Genomic DNA, 22,077 nt, shown 5'->3' with positions numbered 1-22,077 from the left:
ACAAACACATGACAAATTGACTCAAAGACAAACACATACAAATTTTTATTCATTGAGAAGCACAAACCTCAAACACAGATATACAGATGGTATTAGTTTAAAGGTTAGAATGGTTAGTCTTTAGTGAAGATACAAACCACATTTAATTTTTTTCTTACTTTGACGATACATCCTCCTAACAAATGATGCTCACCTCTATTGTCATATGTCTGCGGGGTCTCTCATCGCTTTTGTGTACATCAATTGAAAAGAGTCTGAGAAGTAGCCTGTGAATAGGTATACATGCCTGAGAACACAATCAAAATTAGAGAAAACACAAAAAAGCATACAAAATAAAACAGCTAATGCAAAGAAACACATGCTACCTCTCGTTCCTCCCTGGTTATGCAATCCACTGTATAGAGCTGCTGTCCTGTCGTTGCCATGTCCAGCAAGACCGTAGCTTCTGTGATTTCAAAAGCAAAAATATTATTAGAAATATCCATACAAACACATGAACAAATTGACTCAAAGACACACATACAAATTTTTATTCATTGAGAAGCACAAAACCTCAAACACAGATATACAGATGGTATTAGTTTAAAGGTTAGAATGGTTAGTCTTTAGTGAAGATACAAACACATTTAATTTTTTTCTTACTATGACGATACATCCTCCTAACAAATGATGCTCACCTCTATTGTCATATGTCTGGGTCTCTCATCGCTTGTGGTACATCAATTGAAGAGTCTGAGAAGTAGCCTGTGAAGAGGTATACAGGCTGAGAACACAATCAAAATTAGAGAAAACACAAAAGCATATACAAAATAAACAGCTAATGCAAAGAAACACATGCTACATCTCGTTCATCCTGGTTATGCAATCCACTGTATAGAGCTGCTGTCCTGTGTTGCCATGTCCAGCAAGACCGGTAGCTTCTGTGATTTCAAAAGCAAAATATTATAGAAATATCCATACAAACACATGAACAAATTGACTCAAAGACACCACATACAAATTTTTATTCATTGAGAAGCACAAAACCTCAAACACAGATATACAGATGGTATTAGTTTAAAGGTTAGAATGTTAGTCTTTAGTGAAGATACAAACACATTTTAATTTTTTCTTACTTTGACGATACATCCTCCTAACAAATGATGCTCACCTTATTGTCATATGTCTGGGTCTCTCATCGCTTGTGGTACATCAATTGAAGAGTCTGAGAAGTAGCCTGTGAAGAGGTATACATGCCTGAGAAACACAAAATTAGAGAAACACAAAAAAGCAACAAAATAAAACAGCTAATGCAAAGAAACACTGCTACCTCTCGTTCCTCCTGGTTATGCAATCCACTGTATAGAGCTGCTGTCTGTTTTGGTTGCATGTCCAGCAAGACCATAGCTTCTGTGATTTCAAAATGCAAAATATTATTAGAATATACAACAGATTTCATCACAAACACATACCAAATTGACTCAGCAACATACAAATTTTTATTCATTGATAAGCACAAACCTCAAACACAGATATAACAGATGGTATTAGTTTATCAAGGTTAGAATGTTAGTGCTTTAGTGAAGATACAAAACATTTAATTTTTTTCTTACTTATGATACGATACATCCTCCTACAAAAAAATGATGTAACATCTCATCTCTGCCAAAATACATTGTCATATGTGTGTCGTTCTCATGTGGAGTTGGGTGTGCGTGCAGTATTTACATAAATTGGAAGAGTTGAGAAGTCAAAGCCTGTGAAGAGTATACATGCCTGAGAACACAATCAAAATTAGAGAAAACAACAAAAAAGTTATACAAAATAAAAAGCTAATGCAAGGAACACATGCTTACTCTCGTTCTCCCGGTTATGCTCACACTGTATAGAGGCTGTTCTGTCCTGGTTCATCCAGCAAGACATGCTTTTCTGTGATTCAAAAGCAAAATTATTAGAAATATCATTGAACAAATGACTCATAAGACACTCTTACAAATTTCATTCATTGAGAAGGCAAAGATTCTCAAACACAGATATACCAGATGGGTTTTTTAAGGTTGAATGGGTTTTAGTCTTTAGTGAAGATACAACACATTAATTTTTTTCTTACTATGACGATACAGTCCTCCTAACTGATGCTCACCTCTATTGTAATATGTCTGGGTCTCTCATCGCTGGTACTCAATTTGAATGACTGAAGAAGTAGCCTGTGAAGAGGTATACAGGCCTGAGACATCAAAATTTAAACAGTAATGAGAAACACATGCTACCTCTTGTCCCTGGTTATGCAATCCACTGTAAGAGCTGCTGTCCTGTCGTTGCCATGTCCAGCAAGACCGTACTTCTGTGATTTCAAAAGCAAAAAATATTATTAGAAATATCCATACAAAACACATTGAACAATTGACTCAAAGACATCCATACAACCATTGGAGCACAAACCCTCAAACAAGATATCAGATGGTAGTTAGTTTGGGAAGGTTAGAATGGTTAGTCTTTAGTGAAGATACAAACACATTTAATTTTTTTCTTACTTTGACGATATCCTCCTAAAAATGATGCTCACCTCTATTGTCATATGTCTGGGTCATGCTTGTGTACATCAATTGAGAGAGTCTGAGAAGTAGCCTGTGAAGAGGTACAGGCTGAACACAATCAAAATTAGAGAAAACACAAAGAAACACACAAAATAAACAGCTAATGAAAGAAACACATGCTACCTCTCGTTCTCCCTTTATGCAATCCACTGTATAGAGCTGCTGTCTGTCGTTGCCATGTCCAGCAAGACCGTAGCTTCTGTGATTAAATGCAAAAATATTATTAGAAATATCATACAAACAATGAACAAATTGACTCAAAGACACACATACAAATTTTTATTCATTGATAAGCACAAAACCTCAAACACAGATATACAGATGGATTAGTTTAAAGGTTAGAATGGTTAGTCCTTTAGTGAAGATACAAACACATTTAATTTTTTTTCTTACTTTGACGATACATCCTCCTAACAAATGATGCTCACTCTTATTGTCATATGTCTGGGTCTCTCATCGCTTGTGGTACATCAATTGAAGAGTCTGAGAAGTAGCCTGTGAAGAGGTATACATGCCTGAGAACACAATCAAAATTAGAGAAAACACAAAAAAGCATACAAAATAAAACAGCTAATGCAAGGAAACACATGCTACCTCTCGTTCCTCCCTGGTTATGCAATCCACTGTATAGAGCTGCTGTCCTGTCTTGCCATGTCCAGCAAGACGTAGCTTTTGTGATTTCAAAAGCAAAAATATTATTAGAAATATCATACAAACACATGAACAAATTGACTCATAGACACACATACAAATTTTTATTCATTGAGAAGCACAAAACCTCAAACACAGATATACAGATGGTATTAGTTTAAAGGTTAGAATGGTTAGTCTTTAGTGAAGATACAAACACATTTAATTTTTTTCTTACTATGACGATACATCCTCCTAACAGATGATGCTCACCTCTATTGTCATATGTCTGGGTCTCTCATCGCTTGTGGTACATCAATTGAAGAGTCTGAGAAGTAGCCTGTGAATAGGTATACATGCCTGAGAACACAAAAATTAGAGAAAACACAAAAAAGCATACAAAATAAAACAGCTAATGCAAAGAAACACCTGCTACCTCTTGTTCCTCCCTGGTTATGCAATCCACTGTATAGAGCTGCTGTCCTGTCGTTGCCATGTCCAGCAAGACCGTAGCTTCTGTGATTTCAAAAGCAAAAATATTATTAGAAATATCCATACAAACACATGAACAAATTGACTCAAAGACACACATACAAATTTTTTTTCATTGAGAAGCACAAAACCTCAAACACAGATATACAGATGGTATTAGTTTAAAGGTTAGAATGGTTAGTCTTTAGTGAAGATACAAACACATTTAATTTTTTTCTTACTTTGACGATACATCCTCCTAACAAATGATGCTCACCTCTATTGTCATATGTCTGGGTCTCTTATTGCTTGTGGTACATCAATTGAAGAGTCTGAGAAGTAGCCTGTGAATAGGTATACATGCCTGAGAACACAAAAATTAGAGAAAACACAAAAAAGTCATACAAAATAAAACAGCTAATGCAAAGAACACATGCTCTCAAAATGTTCCTCATATGTCTGGGTCTCTCATCGCTGTGCATCATCCACTGAAGAGTATAGAGCTGAAGCTACCTGTCCTGTCGTTGCATGTCCAGCAAGACCGAATAGCTTCTGTGATTTCAAAAGCAAAAATATTATTAGAAATATCATACAAACACATGAACAAATTGACTCAAAGACACACATACAAATTTTTATTCATTGAGAAGCACAAAACCTCAAACACAGATATACAGATGGTATTAGTTTAAAGGTTAGAATGGTTAGTCTTTAGTGAAGATACAAACACATTTAATTTTTTCTTACTTTGACGATACATCCTCCTAACAAATGATGCTCACCTCTATTGTCATATGTCTGGGTCTCTCATCGCTTGTGGTACATCAATTGAGAGTCTGAGAAGTAGCCTGTGAAGAGGTATACAGGCTGAGACACAATCAAAATTAGAGAAAACACAAAAAAGCATACAAAATAAAACAGCTAATGCAAAGAAACACATGCTACCTCTCGTTCACCCCTGGTTATGCAATCCACTGTATAGAGCTGCTGTCCTGTCGTTGCCATGTCCAGCAAGACCGTAGCTTCTGTGATTTCAAAAGCAAAAATATTATTAGAAATATCCATACAAACACATGAACAAATTGACTCAAAGACACACATACAAATTTTTATTCATTGAGAAGCACAAAACCTCAAACACAGATATACAGATGGTATTAGTTTAAAGGTTAGAATGGTTAGTCTTTAGTGAAGATACAAACACATTTAATTTTTTTCTTACTTTGACGATACATCCTCCTAACAAATGATGCTCACCTCTATTGTCATATGTCTGGGTCTCTCATCGCTTGTGGTACATCAATTGAAGAGTCTGAGAAGTAGCCTGTGAAGAGGTATACAGGCCTGAGAACACAATCAAAATTAGAGAAAACACAAGAAAGCACACAAAATAAAACAGCTAATGCAAAGAAACACATGCTACCTCTCGTTCATCCCTGGTTATGCAATCCACTGTATAGAGCTGCTGTCCTGTCGTTGCCATGTCCAGCAAGACCGTAGCTTCTGTGATTTTAAATGCAAAAATATTATTAGAAATATCCATACAAACACATGAACAAATTGACTCAAAGACACACATACAAATTTTTATTCATTGATAAGCACAAAACCTCAAACACAGATATACAGATGGTATTAGTTTAAAGGTTAGAATGGTTAGTCTTTAGTGAAGATACAAACACATTTAATTTTTTTCTTACTTTGACGATACATCCTCCTAACAAATGATGCTCACCTCTATTGTCATATGTCTGGGTCTCTCATCGCTTGTGGTACATCAATTGAAGAGTCTGAGAAGTAGCCTGTGAAGAGGTATACAGGCCTGAGAACACAATCAAAATTAGAGAAAACACAAGAAAGCACACAAAATAAAACAGCTAATGCAAAGAAACACATGCTACTCTTCGTTCATCCCTGGTTATGCAATCCACTGTATAGAGCTGCTGTCCTGTCGTTGCCATGTCCAGCAAGACCGTAGCTTCTGTGATTTTAAATGCAAAAATATTATTAGAAATATCCATACAAACACATGAACAAATTGACTCAAAGACACACATACAAATTTTTATTCATTGATAAGCACAAAACCTCAAACACAGATATACAGATGGTATTAGTTTAAAGGTTAGAATGGTTAGTCTTTAGTGAAGATACAAACACATTTAATTTTTTTCTTACTTTGACGATACATCCTCCTAACAAATGATGCTCACCTCTATTGTCATATGTCTGGGTCTCTCATCGCTTGTGGTACATCAATTGAAGAGTCTGAGAAGTAGCCTGTGAAGAGGTATACAGGCCTGAGAACACAATCAAAATTAGAGAAAACACAAAAAAGCATACAAAATAAAACACAGAGCCCACAGAGATAAGCACTCCTGTTTGAAGTATCAACTGACCAGTAGGAGAGATTCCCCAAGAAAGCATAATGCCAATACTGTCCAATAACATGTGGCAACAACATGATTACAACTGGCAAAATTTGGGCAGTACTCATAGGTTTCATTCACAATTTGACCATTTCCCAAACTCAGAAAATATCCATATAAAAAATATTCACACAAGAAAAACTCTGGAAATGGCATATTAAATGACCCATCTTAGTTAACACCAAAAATAACTTAAACAAAATGTTAGTCACTGAAACTTTGACATGAAATCATTATTTTCATTCCGAAAGTTTGCATATGTAGCATCACTACTAAACAGACTTCTTAGTCCTGTTTGCCCCCACTGGAGCATAGGACTGCAAACAAATCAATAAACAGTACCCACATAAATAACATATCAATAAAAACAATTAGAAGTTGCACAGTAATTGACGTGATAATTGGTAGAACATGGAGGAAATAATGTCTGTTTAACATTTAATTATTTTTCTCTGAACCTCCCAGATGTTTGTTTGTTGAGAGAAAATAGGACTTTTAAAACTAAATGCAGAACAAATTAAATATATTTTACTTTTCTTGTTTTACCTCTCCCCCCACCAGGCAGTCACATTGATTTTTTTTTATTTGTTTGTTTGGTTTTTGTTTTTTTTTAATACAAAGTCGTGAAATTATATATTTTCAGATAAACTCATAAAATTCATATAATCAGCCCAGCTTATTATAAATTCCTGCAATTTCATATTAACAAGTGCGCTAAATTCCTCAATCTTGTATTTTCTATTTAACTGCAGAATAAAAACTCTTAAGTCTGGCTGTTTCTTCTCTATTTTACATTTATAGATAAAAAAACTTTGCTTCTAGTAGTATATTCTCTAACGTCTTATCTATTGGACAGTTTGCTTCATATCCAAATAGTATTACAGATTCGTTAAGTGCTAATTTATTATTTTTAGAGCATTTTTCCCTTATTGCCTTTTCTAGGCTTGTCCAAAATAGTTTGGTTGCCTTACAGCGCCAAAATAGATGTTCAATTGTCTCCCTTTCGTTGCCACAGAAAGTGCATTTATTATTAACTTCTACCCCCATATATTCTGCCAGGGAGTTTGTACCTAGAATTCTGTGGATAATTCTGCACTGAAACCATCTCAGTTTAATATCTTTTATTCTTTGAACCTTGGAAAATATTATTTTCCAGGGTAATTGGGCCCCTATTTTATTTTCCCACTTTTCACAACATTTGGGCCTGATTGTGTTTTCTGTCAATATTTCGTAATAATATTTGGAACCTTTCTTTATAGAATTAATTAGTTTGATAGTTTTTGATGTTTCTTGTGCAGTGTTGTTCCTAATTGTAATGCCCATTGACTGAACAAATTTTTTAATTATTTTTGCACAGCCCGTGTATGTAACTATATCTATTGTTGTTCCATACTTGGCATTAATTTCACCCAGGGACAAAAGTACACCAGCTCTGGAAGGAGAAATCACCATAGAAGAAGCAGGAAATGTCCTTAAGAGTATGAAAAATGGGAAAAGTCCAGGAACCGATGTGTTTACAGCAGAATTTTTTAAGTTTTTCTGGAAGAAATTAGGGTCATTTATCATAAGATCACTCAACGAGGCTTTCAGAGATGGGGAACTTTCACATCCTCAGAAGGAAGGACTCATTACTTGTATACCTAAGGGTGATAAGGCTAGAGAATTTATTAAAAACTGGAGGCCAATATCCCTCTTAAATGTGGTCTATAAAATAGGTTCAAAGTGTATAGCCACGCGTATTAAAAAAAGTACTTCCATTACTGGTCGCAGATGACCAAACAGGATTTATGGCAAATAGATACATTGGGGACAATATTAGATTTATATATGACCTGATAGTATACCTCGACCACAAAAATCTACCGGGTTTATTGCTTAGTTTGGATTATGAGAAAGCGTTCGATACCATAGACTGGTCCTTTATGCACAAAGTATTAAGGACACTTGGATTTGGGACTGATATCTGTAACTGGATAAAAACATTCTACCAAAACATTAAGTCAGCGGTTATGGTTAATGGAAGACTATCAGATTGGTTCGAAATAAAACGTGGATGTAGGCAAGGGGATCCAATATCACCGTACCTATTCATACTTTGTGCTGAAGTCCTAGCAGTAATGATAAGGAAAAATGCTAGCATAAGGGGTATTAGAACAAATGAAAAAGAAAACAAAATATTACAGTTTGCTGATGACACACAAATCTTTATGGAAGGCGACGAATTATCTTTTAATAACGCTTTGGTTACATTAAATAAATTCACTAGAATGTCAGGACTGCAGATAAATTTCGGAAAAACAGAAGCTATCTGGTTAGGAAATAGAAAAAATTCACCCATAAAATATTCCCCACACCTGAAGTTTCAATGGAACCCATCAGAATTTAAAATATTAGGGATATGGCTAAGCACTAAGTTAGAAACATGTTACACTCTAAACTTTAAGGAAAAATATGTTGAAACAAGGAATTTAATGAAATCTTGGCTTAAACGAGTTATTAAACCAATGGGAAGAGTGGCTGTGCTAAAATCATTAATACTATCAAAATTAATTTATTTATGGATACTGCTGCCTAATCCCCCTATCCAAGATATACAAGAACTCCAAAAGCAATGCTTTAACTTTGTGTGGGATGGAAAACCTGATCGAATAAACAGGAAAGTTGCAGTGAAAACTGTTCGTAATGGTGGCTTAAATATACCCAACATTTATCAATATATAAAAGCGCTAGAGCTAATATGGATTAAAAAGCTAAATGTCACTGAACACCAATGGAAAGATGTAGTGATAAAGATATATCCAAAACTCGTAGATATAGATAAATATGGCCCAAATGTGTACTGTGACACACAACATAAAAATAAATTTTGGAAAGATGTATTAAATGCTTATAAGGAATTCTATTATTATGTCAAGCCAGAGACATCAGAGGAGGTGATGGCAGAACCAATACACTTAAACAGTAGATTTCAGCTTGGCCAGAAGGCTATTTTCTTCAAAAACTGGGTTAGTAAGGGGGTATATAGAATTCAACATTTCTATAATGAATCTGTCTGGGTTTTCTTAGCTGTCGAGAGATATCAATTTAAGAGACATTCTGAGAAATATCCTCAAAAGTAGGTATAGATGCAGAAGCAAACAATCATAATTAGATGAAACACACGAAAAGCATACAAAATACAAAAGTTAATACAAAGAAACACATCCTACCTCTCGTTCCTCCCTGGTCATGCAATAAACTGTATAGAGCTGCTGTCCTGTGGTTGTCATGTCCAGGAAGACTGTAGCTTCTGTGATTTCAAAAGCAAAAATATTATTAGAAATATCATACAAACACATGAACAAATTGACTCAAAGACACACATACAAATTTTTATGCAAAATGTTAAAATAATTATGAACAAAATGACTTCAAAATGGGGTTGTGGGTCCCTGTGCTGGCAGGACGAACACCAGACAATGGGAGCTGTAGGCATGATGGCAAATGTGTTAATTAGATGTCACAAATCAAGACCAAAAGTACATTATAAATTTCCCTTTAACAATAATAAACTTTTACAGCACAGCACCATAACCAAAGCCACACTAGCTGTATGGAAATAAATATTTTAAAAAGTAGGCAAATAAGATTGCACAAATCAAGTTCAAAAGCAGAGCATAAATTTCACTTTAATATAATCGCTTTAGTCACTTTCACTCTTATAGTGCAGCAACACAACCAAAGTTACACTATCTGAAGTGTAATGACATGTTATAGAGTTCAAACAGTTCAGGTATTGTCTTTTTTTTTCCTTCTTTTCTCCTGCAGCACACAATGACATAGCAGTCATTTTGACCATTAATTCTCACATGCTTCATAAACTTTTTTCTACACAAGAAATAATTATGAATATTATGAATCAAAAAATAAATTGCACTTACTTAATGACTTGTGCAGGAGAACTGGAAGCATAGAACATGAGGAATCTGGCTTTATAACTCTAATTAATGAAGCTTGCATCTGGTTCAACAGGTCGTGGGGGCCAGTTGCACGTCCTATGACCACTTTCATCTTTAAAAGGCAGCAGCCAGCTATCTAGAATAACAGTAAAATAAATTATTGACCATTTTATACAGTCATTACCATTTGTTTTAGAGAAAATACCATTAAAGTTAATTTGTCTGAATTGATACTTCCAGTCACAATCAGTTGACAATGGACTATCTCTATGAGGTTTTTTGGGTTCACCACTGGGAAGACAATCTTTCTGCTGCACTTTGTCAAATATTCTTAATTACCTGCTGCAGTGGAAAGTTTGGTGTTTGAACTAGTTTAAGCTGGCTTAAAATGGTATAAAATTCAGAGGCACAGAAGTCCAAAGGACCAAATCTGCCAACATTATCAGCAATTTGTGACAAAGCAAGTACATAATACACCAAAAATCCCTTACCATTCAAATGTTCTTGAACACATAAACATGAAAGGTTATGAGCCTAATCAGCATAGCTCATGATGATGATGATGATGTAGTTTTATAGCGCACTAGTATCCGCATCACAAAGATGCGCTCAAAGCGCGGTGATCCCAGCTCACACACAGCCCAGGACTTGCAAGACAAAAAAACAAAACAAAACAAAAAAACAATAAATAAGAGAAAAAATTATGATACTGCCTATAAGAAACATGGCCTTTTAACGCTACTATACCAGTAAACAGAAGGAACTGTCGAAATTCTTCCCTGCGTACCGTAACGCGGGCGCTCACCGCGGATGCCCGCAGGCGCTCACTCACGCCCTAGAGAGCCTGTGATACCTTTCGCCCACCGTGGGCGCCTGTTAAAATGGCGGCTGACAACGAAGTAGAGAATATAATTTTGTTGATGGACATATTTGACAGCGACGACGAATTAATAGAAGCAATCTATTGCAGCGCCAAACAATATACTTCTAGTGGCATTCATGTGGGAACTAAAAGAGGAAAAAGTCCATGAGAATTAAAGATTATGTGGAAAGAACAATGCGGTAGTCAAGCATATCACGTAAAAACAAATGACGAGTAGACTTTTTGTTGTTGTCGTCCCGATTCGAAGTTTCAAGGTCGAAGGCAAATTAATCTACCATCTCTAGAAAGACATGACGATGAAATCTGAACTTTTAATACACTTCTTTGTCGTCGTATATATCTATCTATTGCAAAATACTTATTTATTAGAAGATCCACCGTGAATATCATCGACACGCCTAAACTCTACAACCATGGCGGCCACCTTTGCGCCCGTGGCGTACTACCTCTAGAGGAGGTACGCGTGCGCCCGCGGGCGCTCACTCAAATTTTGCTACGGTACGGCCCGCCCGTCATAGGCGCCCGCGCGCGTCCGCGTTGCGGTACGCAGGGCCGGTTGCTTTCGAATGGTAAAGTTCATGACCTACACTTTCTTAATCGCAATTTATTTGAGGAAATTCTGACAGCTCCGAATTTTCTGTATCGCTAACGGCTTAAGAATTATCAAATTGCAAGCGTTCAGAACTGCTGGGCCCGATTTCTACTTCTCTCTAGAAAACTTTTGCATTTATTGCGTTAATGTGTACTCTAATCTTTCTTCTCTTAGCATAATATTCTGCACTGAACTTGGACTTCTTGAACTTCTGGAATTAAAATCTCAATAACTATGCTAATTTAGAGTATATAAATTATACGTACTGTTATTGAAGAGTCCAACCCATGTATCAGTATTGGAATTGACGGGTGAAGAAGCTTAATTATAATTCAAAGTAAGGTGACCAGACGTTTCGGGGGCGAAAGCGGGACACGTGCCGATGATGGTGTCGTCACCGTCAAAGAACGCCGAAAAAAGTTATTTTTAAAGACAACCGGGACATTTGATGGACTTGCCAGAAAGCCAGAAAGCGGGACATTGGGCGTCCCACCCGATGAGCAGGCGGGACACGAGGTCAAAAGCGGGACGTCTGGTCACCTTAATTCAAAGTGTAGAAACACAGCTTTGCAAATGGCGCGCAGTTCCGATCACGTAATACACCATTGGCTAAAAGTCACGTGCCATTATTAGGGGTTATAGCCCTTGGTTGGTAAGAGTACTCTCCCCTGTCAAGATAGGTAACCTATATAGGACCTATATAAGTTCAGATTTCGATGCGCATAGGGACAATACTAAGGGTGCACATGCACCGCTACTTAATACTATGCTCTTACCCTGATAATTCTTCTAAGGAGTAGGAAAGTCTTACTGTTCCTCGACGTGGGTGACGATGGTGCCCAGTCCTTGGCACCTGCTCTGCTCTAGTCAGGTCTCTCCTGAAGTTTCTCACGCCGGCTCTTGCCCTCCTCGCTCCCCACACACAGCAGTAGAGTTTCGGAAGATAGGCCTTCACTCCCGGCGCTCCAGTCGTCGTAACGACTTCTCTGGCTGTTTTGGCTGTTTAGGGTTCCTCTACTCGGCCACCATCCTTCCAGTTGCTGGTGTCGTCGTCGTCGTCGTCGTCGCGCCGACTCCGGATCTCACACCTTGCCGTCTCGAGCCCGGCGCCTCACTCCCCGCTCAATGCAGTAGAGTCGCTTTCTGCATACAATAGCAGAGCTTCTTGGAGACTGTGCAGCGTCTCCGGTCCCACTCGTTTCTTGAAGGCCGTGCAGAGTCTCCCCTCATTAGTACACGACACACCTAGCTCCAGCTGTCAACTTCCAAACAGCTTCTTCACTTTTACACACCGTGTTAATCCAAAAATCGCCCCCCTTCGGCTTTCAACCCTTGTCTATATATAACTTTCAACCCTTGTCTATATATAACAGAGTGGTGAGGGGGGTTGAACAGTGACCACAACAGTCCAGCACTCAAACCAGGAAGGCAAGAACCTGTCGGCAGTTGCACAACTCTTTAATGCAGGCTAGAACAACAGTCACGGCTGCGTCGCTTGTCTCGCGCCTTCTCTTCGCCCTGTCCTTGCTTTTTTTGTTGTTGTTGAGCTTGAAAGGGAGAATTCTTCCGTTACACTCCACGAGTGGTGAGCACTTCATGCTTCGCTCGTGAGGTCCAAAACTCACGTGGTGCCCAAACTACACGTGGTGTCCAAAACACACGTGATGTCCAAAATACATGTGGCCCAGGATTTTTACATGGCACTACGCCAACCCGCTCCCCCTCCACCCCCTTACGAAACTCAGGCGAATCAAGGTCGTCAATACTCAAAAAAAAAAAAAAAAACCACAGGAGGCACGGACTGGTCTGTGACATTCCTCCCTCCCCTAAATAAAAATGTTACAGAACATTTTTCTAATCAACTACTATAACATCTTTTCTGAACAATCAATCACTACAAGAAAATATACTGCCAATGAAAAACAATATTGTACCCTGTTCACTTCATGTTTCAGATCAACGACTTTACAACTGACAAATGAAATCCTCTTGTAGTTACACAACTCTTTTGCTTTATGGGATCTGTTGATCGGTTCTTGATCGCAACAGAACGTCGGCCAGTTGAATTATGAGTGCCCTTAATAGATTTGATGTCGAATTCGACTTCTTGCTGGGTGAAATAGATGACAATAAGTCATAATTCGAACACGCAACCTTCTGATTAATTGTTCCTCGCAATACTGGATCATTGCTTGTACAATTTCTAACAACTTTAGGCTGGTATTTTAAGTGTTTGGAAGCTGTCTCACAGCAGTCCTCTATAAATGTCCATCTTTTCTTGACTTTTCCTAGCTCGGTTTTTGGACTTCATTAAGTTCTTCTGATGGACCTTAGATAAGATGACTGTAACTTGTTTCTTCTTTTCCTCTTTCCTTTTTCCAAGTTGACCTCTCAGATACACTTTCCTTGCTTTTCTCTCATCGTATGTATGTTCGAGTTCCCTGACTTGTTTTATCAAATCTTTCTCTGCCCCATCATACTTGTTAGCTGATTTCTCCACTTCTAATGTTTTCTCCAGGTTCCTAAGACGCAGCTGGACGTTTTCTGAGGTAAGTTTAGTTTCCAGTTGAGCAGCTCTTTCTGCCTCGATGTTTTCCTCCAGAGATTTCACTCTTGTGATGGTATTCTCAAGATCTTTGGTCAGACTTCTCTCATGTTCCTTTAAGTCTCTGATTTCTGCTACGGCTTTCTGTAGGTCGTTGATTTTGTTATTCAGTTCATCATGAACCTCATGAAAATCGGATTCTCTCTGCAATGACGGCTGTTTTGGTTGTGACAGCTCACTTTGAATCTCAGCGACTTCAAGCTTTTCATTATTAGTGGCTTTGCTGTCTCTTTTTCTCATTTCCACTCTTGGGATCTTTGTATTTATGGTTGGGACACTCCTTGGCGATGTGTCCAAATCCTTCACAAGTGTAACAGTGGCGCGGTGATGTCCATCGATGCCGATCGCCAGAAGATGTTGCTTCTTTCTGAGCTACTTGATGATGATGATGTAGTTTTATAGCGCGCCAGTATCCGCATCACAAAGATGCGCTCAATGCGCGGTAATCCCAGCAGCCACCAAACTGCAGGTCAAATGAAAACTTCAAAAAAGTTTAAACAAGTGAGTCTTCAGATGTTTCTTGAAAGATCCAATACTATCAGACTCCTTGGTCGAGAGGGGAAGCGAGTTCCACAAAAGCGGGGCTACATTGGAGAAGGATCTGAAACCCGCAGTCTTCTTATTAGCATTCCCTGACTGAACACTCGGTCGTTCAAGTCTGAAGTGTGCTGCTGAACGAAGGTTCCGCTGGGGTTGGTAACAGCGAATGAGTTCTTGCAGATAGGCAGGCGCAAGGTCGTGAAGACAGCCATAGGTTAAGGTTAACAATTTATGCTCAATTCGCTTCTCCACAGGAAGCCAATGTAGGTCACGAAGTACAGGAGTAATATGGTCAGTTGTTTTCTTTCCTGCCACTATCCTCGCAGCCGTATTCTGCACTCGCTGTAGCCTCGACAACTCGCTCTTTGAAATCCCCCAGAGGCAGCTGTTGGCATAGTCTAATGTAGAACCGATGAGGGACACAGCAACTGCATTTGCAGTCTTCTTATTAAGACTGGGTCGGAGTCGTCCAAGAGTGCGGATATGGAAATAACACGCCTTGACTACAGAACTGACATGATCAGACATAGTTAGAAGATTGAGTTTCTGTTTGTAACATACGCTGGCTCTTCCTTCTCAGTATAACTTTATTGGGTCCCAGGTATTGGGCCCTACGGTAGAGACAGTTCCGGGCAATGTGACCATAATGCTTGCAATTGTAGCATTGCCTCTGGGAAATCCGAGGTGGTGGATGGTTTGGGTCATCCCTCAACCGGTGTGTTGATACGGATCGAGGGGATGGCATGTCTTTTCCACCTATGTTTATGGTGTAGTCGGGCCTATGGATATTAGTCCCTAGTGTGTTTGCACATAACTCGGGCAATGTGTCCGAATCCCTTGCATGCGTAACACTGGATTTTCTTATTTAAAGTTGACGCCCTCTTCTCTGGTGATCGTGAAGTGACGGTCTTATTTGTCGTGGGGCGGTCGCACTCCACTGGATCCTTTTCCTGGTATATAGTGATCTCTTGGAGAACCATCGTGACACCGCGTGCGGCCGTCACGCGGCCCGCCCTTGCGAGGTGATTGCGTGCCCCCACCTGCATCCTGGCTCACATCGGCGAACTCCGGACCGTCACCTTGTTCGGCCTCAGCTTCTCTTTCGCTAGCTGCCCTTTCAGCCTCAGCTTTTTTCTAATCTGTCTGCTGTTCTTTCTCTGGATAATGTTTCTGCTTCCTCTTTTCTTGCTAACCTATCCGCTTCTACTTTCTTGGATAACCCATCTATTTCTTCTTTCTTGGCTGCCCATACCACTTCTTTACTCTCGAATTTTCTCTCTGCTTCTTCGTCGAATCTCTCGAGACACTGTTGGACGTATTTTGCAGGGCACTATCAGTGTATCCCATTTTCTATCCCTGGGCTATAAAACTGTCTACGTCCGGTAACTCCATGTTTTCTCCCCTATACACAGTAACTATAAACCTATAGCTATAAACCTGCACCAGGTTCACCAGACTTTCACATGCGTTAACAAAATCAATTCACAAACATCAACTAACCTCCAGAGAGATATGTCAACTCAGCTACAAAATCAATTATCAAGAAAAATGAAAAAAAAAAAAGTAAAATAGGTACAGGTACAGCAAACAATCACAATTAGATGGAACACACGAAAAGCATACAAAATACAAAAGTTAATACAAAGAAACACATCCTACCTCTCGTTCCTCCCTGGTCATGCAATCCACTGTATAGAGCTGCTGTTCTGTGGTTGTCATGTCCAGGAAGACCGTGGCTTCTGTGATTTCCAATTTAAAAATATTATTAAAAATATCATAAAAACATATGAACAAATTGACTTAAAGACACATATACAAATTTGTATGCATTGACAAGCAATAAAACCACATACACAGACATACAGATGCCATTAGTTTATAGGTTAGAATGGTTAGTCTTTAGTAATGATACATACACATTTTTTTTTTTTTCTTCTTTTAATAGTATACCCTGCTATCAAATGATGCTCACCTCAATTGTCTTATATGTGGGTCTTCCTAGCCCTCGTGGGACATTAATTAAAGAGACATCTTGAGAAATGGCCTCAAAAATAGGTACAGATGCATAAGCAAACAATCATAATTAGATTGTACACACAAAAAGCATACAAAATACAAAAGCTAATACAAAGAAACACATCCTACCTCTTGTTCCTCCGTGGTCATGCAATCCACTGTATAGAGCTGCTGTCCTGTGGTTGTCATGTCCAGGAAGACCATAGCTTCTGTTATTTCCAATGCAAAAATAGATGAGAAATATCATAAAAATGCAAAAACAAAATTAAAGATTAACAGACAAATTTGCATGAATTGACAAGTATAAAACCTTATAGACAGACATACAGATGGTATTAGTTTAAAGGTTAGAATGGTTAGTCTTTAGTAAAGATACAAACACATTTTCTTTTTTTCTTCCTTTAATAGTATACCCTGCTATCAAATGATGCTCACCTCTATTGTCATATGTCTGGGTCTGCTAAGCCCTCGTGAGACATCAATTAAAGAGAGATTCTGAGAAATAGCCTAAAAAATAGGAACAGATGCATTAGTATACAATCATAATTAGTAAGAACACACAAAAGGATACAAAATAGAAAAGCTAATACAAAGAAACACATCCAACCTTTTATTTCTTCCTTTTCTTCATTATCACATATCTGGGTCTTCTCAGACGTTGTGGGACGTCCATTGAAGAATGATCCTTAGAAATAGCCTATGTAGACATACAGATGCATAAGCATACAATCGTAATTAGATTGATTACATTAACAAACATGCAAAAATGACCCATACATAATAGAAAAGCTGATACAAAGAAATATGGCCTACCCTCGGTTCCTTCCTGGTCAAACCCTTCTTGAACGAGTAGGTCAAATTTGTCCTACCTCTCGCAAAAACACCTGGCACGTATGGGATAGATTTATCCCATGCATTGTTTTTTTAATACGTCTACAGTGCTTCTTTTTAGCAAAATAATTGATTAATTACGATAGCTTAGGCAGTTCTGAACACAGTTTGAACAGAAATATCGTCAACTTCCCCGAGTGCTGTTCTTTTCCACTGGAAAAATGGCGAGGCGATACATGGCTCCAGAAGTGTGCGACTTGTTACTTGGATTTTTAGAATTCTGGCATCTTACAATTGCATCATTTGGAAATTTCTATGGACAAGAACAATGTGTGTGCAGTTCACCTTTGTTTTCAAACATCAAACTCTGATTCCTGAAAGTCTAACTTCTTTTTTAGATGACATAACCTGTGTAAACATGTGCCTGAAATTTTTTTTTAAAACTTCACTTTATATACCCAATTCTGTATGGTTGACAATAAAAGTGAGTTCAAAGCAAGTTTCAGATAGATTGTTCTTTTCTACACATTTTGTTCTATCATTATCAGTTTGAATTATTCTTCTACCTCTTTTATTTATATTTTTAATAATTTTTTTGAAAACAGAAAGAATCATAGGTACCAGTGAGTCAAACTGCCTCCAGCCTAGACCTCGTCAAAGATGCTGTCTTCATTGTCACGTGTCTAGGTCTTCTCAGCCCGTGGGATTTCCTATGGAACATCATTAGATAGAACTTATTAATACTTAATTGGCACTATGCTCATAACCTTTTGTGTTTATTTGTTCATGAAGCTGAGCGTTTGTATTGTAAGGGAATTTTTTTGTGTATAATGTACAATATGCTTTGTCACGTATTGCTGATGATGTTGAAAGATTTGGTTTTTTGGACTCTTACTCTTACTACACAAATGGTCACGGCAGGGGTGGCTTAACAACTCACTCAGCCAGACAAATGGGTGTTCTTTCAACACACAACAAAACGATTGCCTGAGGCTGCCCAAATCTTGGCTATTGCGTTGTCGAGTGCCTCAGGACTTTACACACTGCATGACAAGTACGCATTAATAACAACTCGCCTCAACGCCTCGTTCTAATGGCGACGAACTTCTAACTATAGATGCAATGCTTACATCAGGGGCAGTTCGCCGATCAGTCTCAACAGCCCAATATCTCACAAAGTATAAAGATCCTTGCACTCTCTCCTAGCAACGAGGTTCCAGTTCTATTTTCTAACTTATGACTGCACAAGCAATCGCTGAGTACGTTACTCACAGTTCATCGTCCCTCAGGGTTGTCGCTCTCCATATGTCCAGCCAACTATAATCCAATAACACAAGCACACACACATACATGATGGCCATACACATGGCCGTGTCATGGGGCGGTTTCCAGTTTTGGCTGATGCCATTTATTTTGACATGCCTGAGGAAAATGAGGCTGGATCATCACTTCCAAAAAGTCAGTAAATAATTGCAAATGAATTTTTTAAATAAATAAGGACATGAACAAAATGATGATGTCATCAAAATGAAATCTGTCTTCTGCAGGTCATAGATTCTACTTCTCCACTGTTAAGCCAAATGTTCCACTTAACATTTTTAATTCCCTCAAATGGTCACTTTATAGTATGAATTTACAGAAACTATGTTTCCCATCCTTACTGTTTATATTTTTATCTTTCTGAGGCTGGAAAGTTAGTTTTATGTATGGAGTAAATGACGAAATTTGCAAACATTAAAATTACATGAAGGAGTTTTTGTGTTCATTAATTTGTGTCTCCTTTTTCTGAAAAGAACAATGCCATGTTACAAAAGGTGCATTAAATTTAAGGGAAAAAACACTTTGTTACAGCTTCTACACCAAAAAGACCTTGTAGGTCAATCGAGAACAACGACAAGTCATACTGCCAAAAAGGTCAAGCAGTATGGTATGTGAATAAGTAACGATTTTATTGCCCCTTGCATGTGCAACACACAGCCACTAGCATTTCAAATATTTCAGTCACAGGAAGGCAGGCTTTGTTATAGTGGAGGCTTCTTTGTGCCTGTGTACAAGGTTACAGTGGGATGACATGAATGCATTTAGCAAGTTTTTTTTCTATTTATGCAGCCTCTATCAGAAAATCTCATGGAACATCACAGCAGTGAAGTTCATTTTGTTGTTTTTACAGGTTCAAGTGAGTTGAGTTGCAGCTCAACCAATGCACAGACCGTAAGGCTCCAGAACATGACTGCTCCCACTTTACAGTCCACCATGACAGCATCCACTGGAGGCTCTTGCACCGTAGCACCCACTGGAAACTCTGGATCCTCATCTTCAGATAAACAAATGAACAGACTCCGTCAACTGCAACAAAAAAGGCGATGCAGCAACGACTCAAAACAAGAATCAACAGTGGCTGTAAAAGATCACAAAGAGATCGCTTTGATTGACAAGGAGATGCAAAGGATCTGCAATGAGAATGACTTTATTCTGGAACGTAGGGCTTTACTTAAAATTCAGCAGACCAATGCCAGACTGGAACAGATCAAGCTGTATTACGAAATTAAAGAATTAGAGCGAAAGCACCAAGTACCCGTAGAAAAAGCTTTTGAGAATATGGTTGATCTTGACTTGAGTATATCAACAGCAAGAAATATGACTCAGGAATGAGAAAATTATGATTTACACAGATGACTGGACTTAACTGTTTTCCTTACAATAATTGCTAAGTAATTTCGAGTTTGTGTTTAAATTATTATACATTATAGATCTTCTAGTGTTTTAATCACATTATTTGAATTGTTTTGTTTTCATAGCCATTGTTCCTTAGCTAACTTGTTTTGGAGCATTTTGTTTTCATTTCCAGTTTGAGTCGACCTAATTATAAGAAAAGTTAGTTTTTGTGTTGGAAAGGATATTGAATTTTCTCAACTCAGCCTGTGAATAAACCTTGAATATTCTTTCACAATGTGTTTATTTCAGTTTTTGTCAACCTACTTTTCATAGTAAAATCTGACAAAATTTGTAACAGTGGAAATATTTTTCCATTGCAGTCCATTAGTAACACTTTGCAACATTGACTGAGAAGTCTCTAGAATAAATGAAACCATGATGCACAGAGTACATAACAGCGCTCTATGTGTTTGATGTCTCTTTTGCTGACACTTCCACCTATTCACTCTATTATCTTGGCTTCATCTGATGGTTATGTGTATCATTTTGATAAGAAAAAAGAACAGAAGAGAAAAGGCATATGTTCTGAATTATCTTCTATTGCATGCTTTGATATGTAAGGAGAAAAACTCACTGCTGGAAATATCTTGAAACTATTCTGTCCCGTGCTAAACGACCCGACTGCACACCATCTTGCTCATTATTTCCATCATCCAACTCAGAATCTGAAGAATCTGATTCATCATTGTCTGTATCAGAATCTGGATGTGGCAGTCCAAGAGTTGTTGCAACATTATGCAGAACAATACAGGAGATGGTGATTTTGCATGCAAGTGCAGGATCATACCTTCAGAAAAAAACAAAGTTAAGGCTAATGTTGGCAATTGGATCATGTATCATTGTTTGCCACTTTTTGTTTTTTACAATCACAATTATTTTGCAAGTACCTGGAATATTAGCATTATTATTATAAATAATTCTATATTTCTATACAATGTCTTATAACAATGGTACAGAAGTCTTGCATTTATATACCTGCTACCAAAATATTATGGTACTCTCATACCATTATGTGAAACAGTAACAAACCACAAAATAACACACAAAATAAACCAACAGCAAACAGTTTACCTAAGTTCTGACAGTGCCATCTCTTCTTCAGGACACCATTTGCTCTCTCAATTGTGCTTCGTGTTGTTCTGTGTGCAGTATTGTATCTTTCTTTCGCCCGTGTGTTAGAATCGAGAAATGGTGTCATTAACCATTCTCGAAGTGGATATCCACTGTCCCCAAGCAGCATTCCTGGTACTGGCCGAGCTGCTCTCTCAAACAGCTGAAAGATGAACTACTGTTTAATTTTTGCAGGATGAAAGCAAATTGTTCAATCATTTACATGTAAATAAACAAACTCCTAACCAATGCTATAGCACCACTCACTACAGTTCATCACACTCCACTTGCATTTGCACAAGAAACCATATGTTAACTTACATGTAGGTGTTTTTCTGTAAATATGTCAGTCAAAGGATCTCATGGAATTAATAAAACTTAAATGTATCTATTACTATCATTTTGACCCACCTGCCAAATGCTGCTTTCCCTGAGTATTCTCGAGTCATGAACTGATCCTGGCCAGTTTATAACACAGTGAGTTATTACCAAGTTGGCATCGCAGATCAGCTGGCAGTTGATGGAGTGATAGCCCCTTCTGTTAACAAATTCCATTTCGTTTTCAGTAGGCGCTACAATTCGCACATGAGTGCAGTCCACGCACCCCACAACATTGGGAAAATTGGCTAACTAGTAGTAGTCAGCCATCAATTTTCGTGCCTCTTGTTCTGATGCGGGGAATTTCACGAATTCGTTGATACGTGCAGACAGAGCTCGTGACACGCGAGCAATAATTCGTGA

General features: G+C 38.1%; 1 protein-coding gene and 1 long non-coding RNA gene across 18 annotated transcripts; both read right to left on the bottom strand.

Moving 5' to 3' along the window:
• Positions 1–323: 323 nt before the first annotated feature.
• On the bottom strand, positions 324–1,321 carry LOC112555412. Of its 2 annotated transcripts, none has more exons than XR_003097496.1 (3): positions 1,310–1,321; positions 678–744; positions 324–445 (listed from the first exon to the last, which is right to left on the bottom strand). It is a non-coding gene; the product is annotated as an uncharacterized LOC112555412 (long non-coding RNA). The 2 variants fall into 2 exon arrangements; XR_003097497.1 differs by lacking the exon at positions 1,310–1,321 and adding an exon at positions 842–889.
• Positions 1,322–2,698: 1,377 nt separating this feature from the next.
• LOC112555409 (putative nuclease HARBI1) lies at positions 2,699–22,029 on the bottom strand. 16 transcript variants are annotated; one of them, XM_025223793.1, is made up of 15 exons: positions 21,748–22,029; positions 21,298–21,499; positions 20,801–21,013; positions 18,133–19,857; positions 17,288–17,824; positions 17,116–17,187; positions 16,810–16,889; positions 16,324–16,403; positions 11,786–12,720; positions 10,536–10,691; positions 10,027–10,180; positions 9,316–9,395; positions 5,891–5,977; positions 5,413–5,658; positions 5,138–5,180 (listed from the first exon to the last, which is right to left on the bottom strand). In XM_025223793.1, exons 1-3 carry the CDS (start codon positions 21,889–21,891, stop codon positions 20,835–20,837), a joined length of 525 nt encoding a protein of 174 aa, XP_025079578.1. In that variant the 5' UTR covers positions 21,892–22,029; the 3' UTR covers positions 5,138–5,180; positions 5,413–5,658; positions 5,891–5,977; positions 9,316–9,395; positions 10,027–10,180; positions 10,536–10,691; positions 11,786–12,720; positions 16,324–16,403; positions 16,810–16,889; positions 17,116–17,187; positions 17,288–17,824; positions 18,133–19,857; positions 20,801–20,834. The 16 variants fall into 16 exon arrangements, 1 of the variants encoding a protein (XP_025079578.1); XR_003097476.1 differs by lacking the exons at positions 9,316–9,395; positions 10,027–10,180; positions 10,536–10,691; ... (2 more) ...; positions 21,298–21,499; positions 21,748–22,029 and adding exons at positions 3,319–3,546; positions 3,643–3,722; positions 3,955–4,021; positions 4,623–4,702 and having other exon boundaries at positions 4,935–5,180; positions 5,891–5,957; XR_003097474.1 differs by lacking the exons at positions 9,316–9,395; positions 10,027–10,180; positions 10,536–10,691; ... (3 more) ...; positions 21,298–21,499; positions 21,748–22,029 and adding exons at positions 3,319–3,546; positions 3,643–3,722; positions 3,955–4,021; positions 4,623–4,702 and having other exon boundaries at positions 4,935–5,180; positions 5,891–5,957.
• Positions 22,030–22,077: the final 48 nt, after the last annotated feature.

This window comes from Pomacea canaliculata, linkage group LG14 (assembly GCF_003073045.1).
Source record: "Pomacea canaliculata isolate SZHN2017 linkage group LG14, ASM307304v1, whole genome shotgun sequence".
In the NCBI taxonomy this organism is placed as follows: Eukaryota; Metazoa; Mollusca; class Gastropoda; order Architaenioglossa; family Ampullariidae; genus Pomacea; species Pomacea canaliculata.
This window is presented reverse-complemented; position numbering and strand designations above follow the sequence as displayed.

Excerpts from the sequence above, each read along its gene's own strand:
- LOC112555409 (XM_025223793.1), bottom strand. The coding sequence starts at position 21,891 with ATGGAATTTGTTAACAGAAGGGGCTATCACTCCATCAACTGCCAGCTG. Across the intron at positions 21,500-21,747 it reads GGGAAAGCAGCATTTGGCAG|CTGTTTGAGAGAGCAGCTCG; the intron begins GTGGGTCAAAAT and ends TTCATCTTTCAG. Across the intron at positions 21,014-21,297 it reads ATGGCACTGTCAGAACTTAG|GTATGATCCTGCACTTGCAT; the intron begins GTAAACTGTTTG and ends TTTTTTCTGAAG.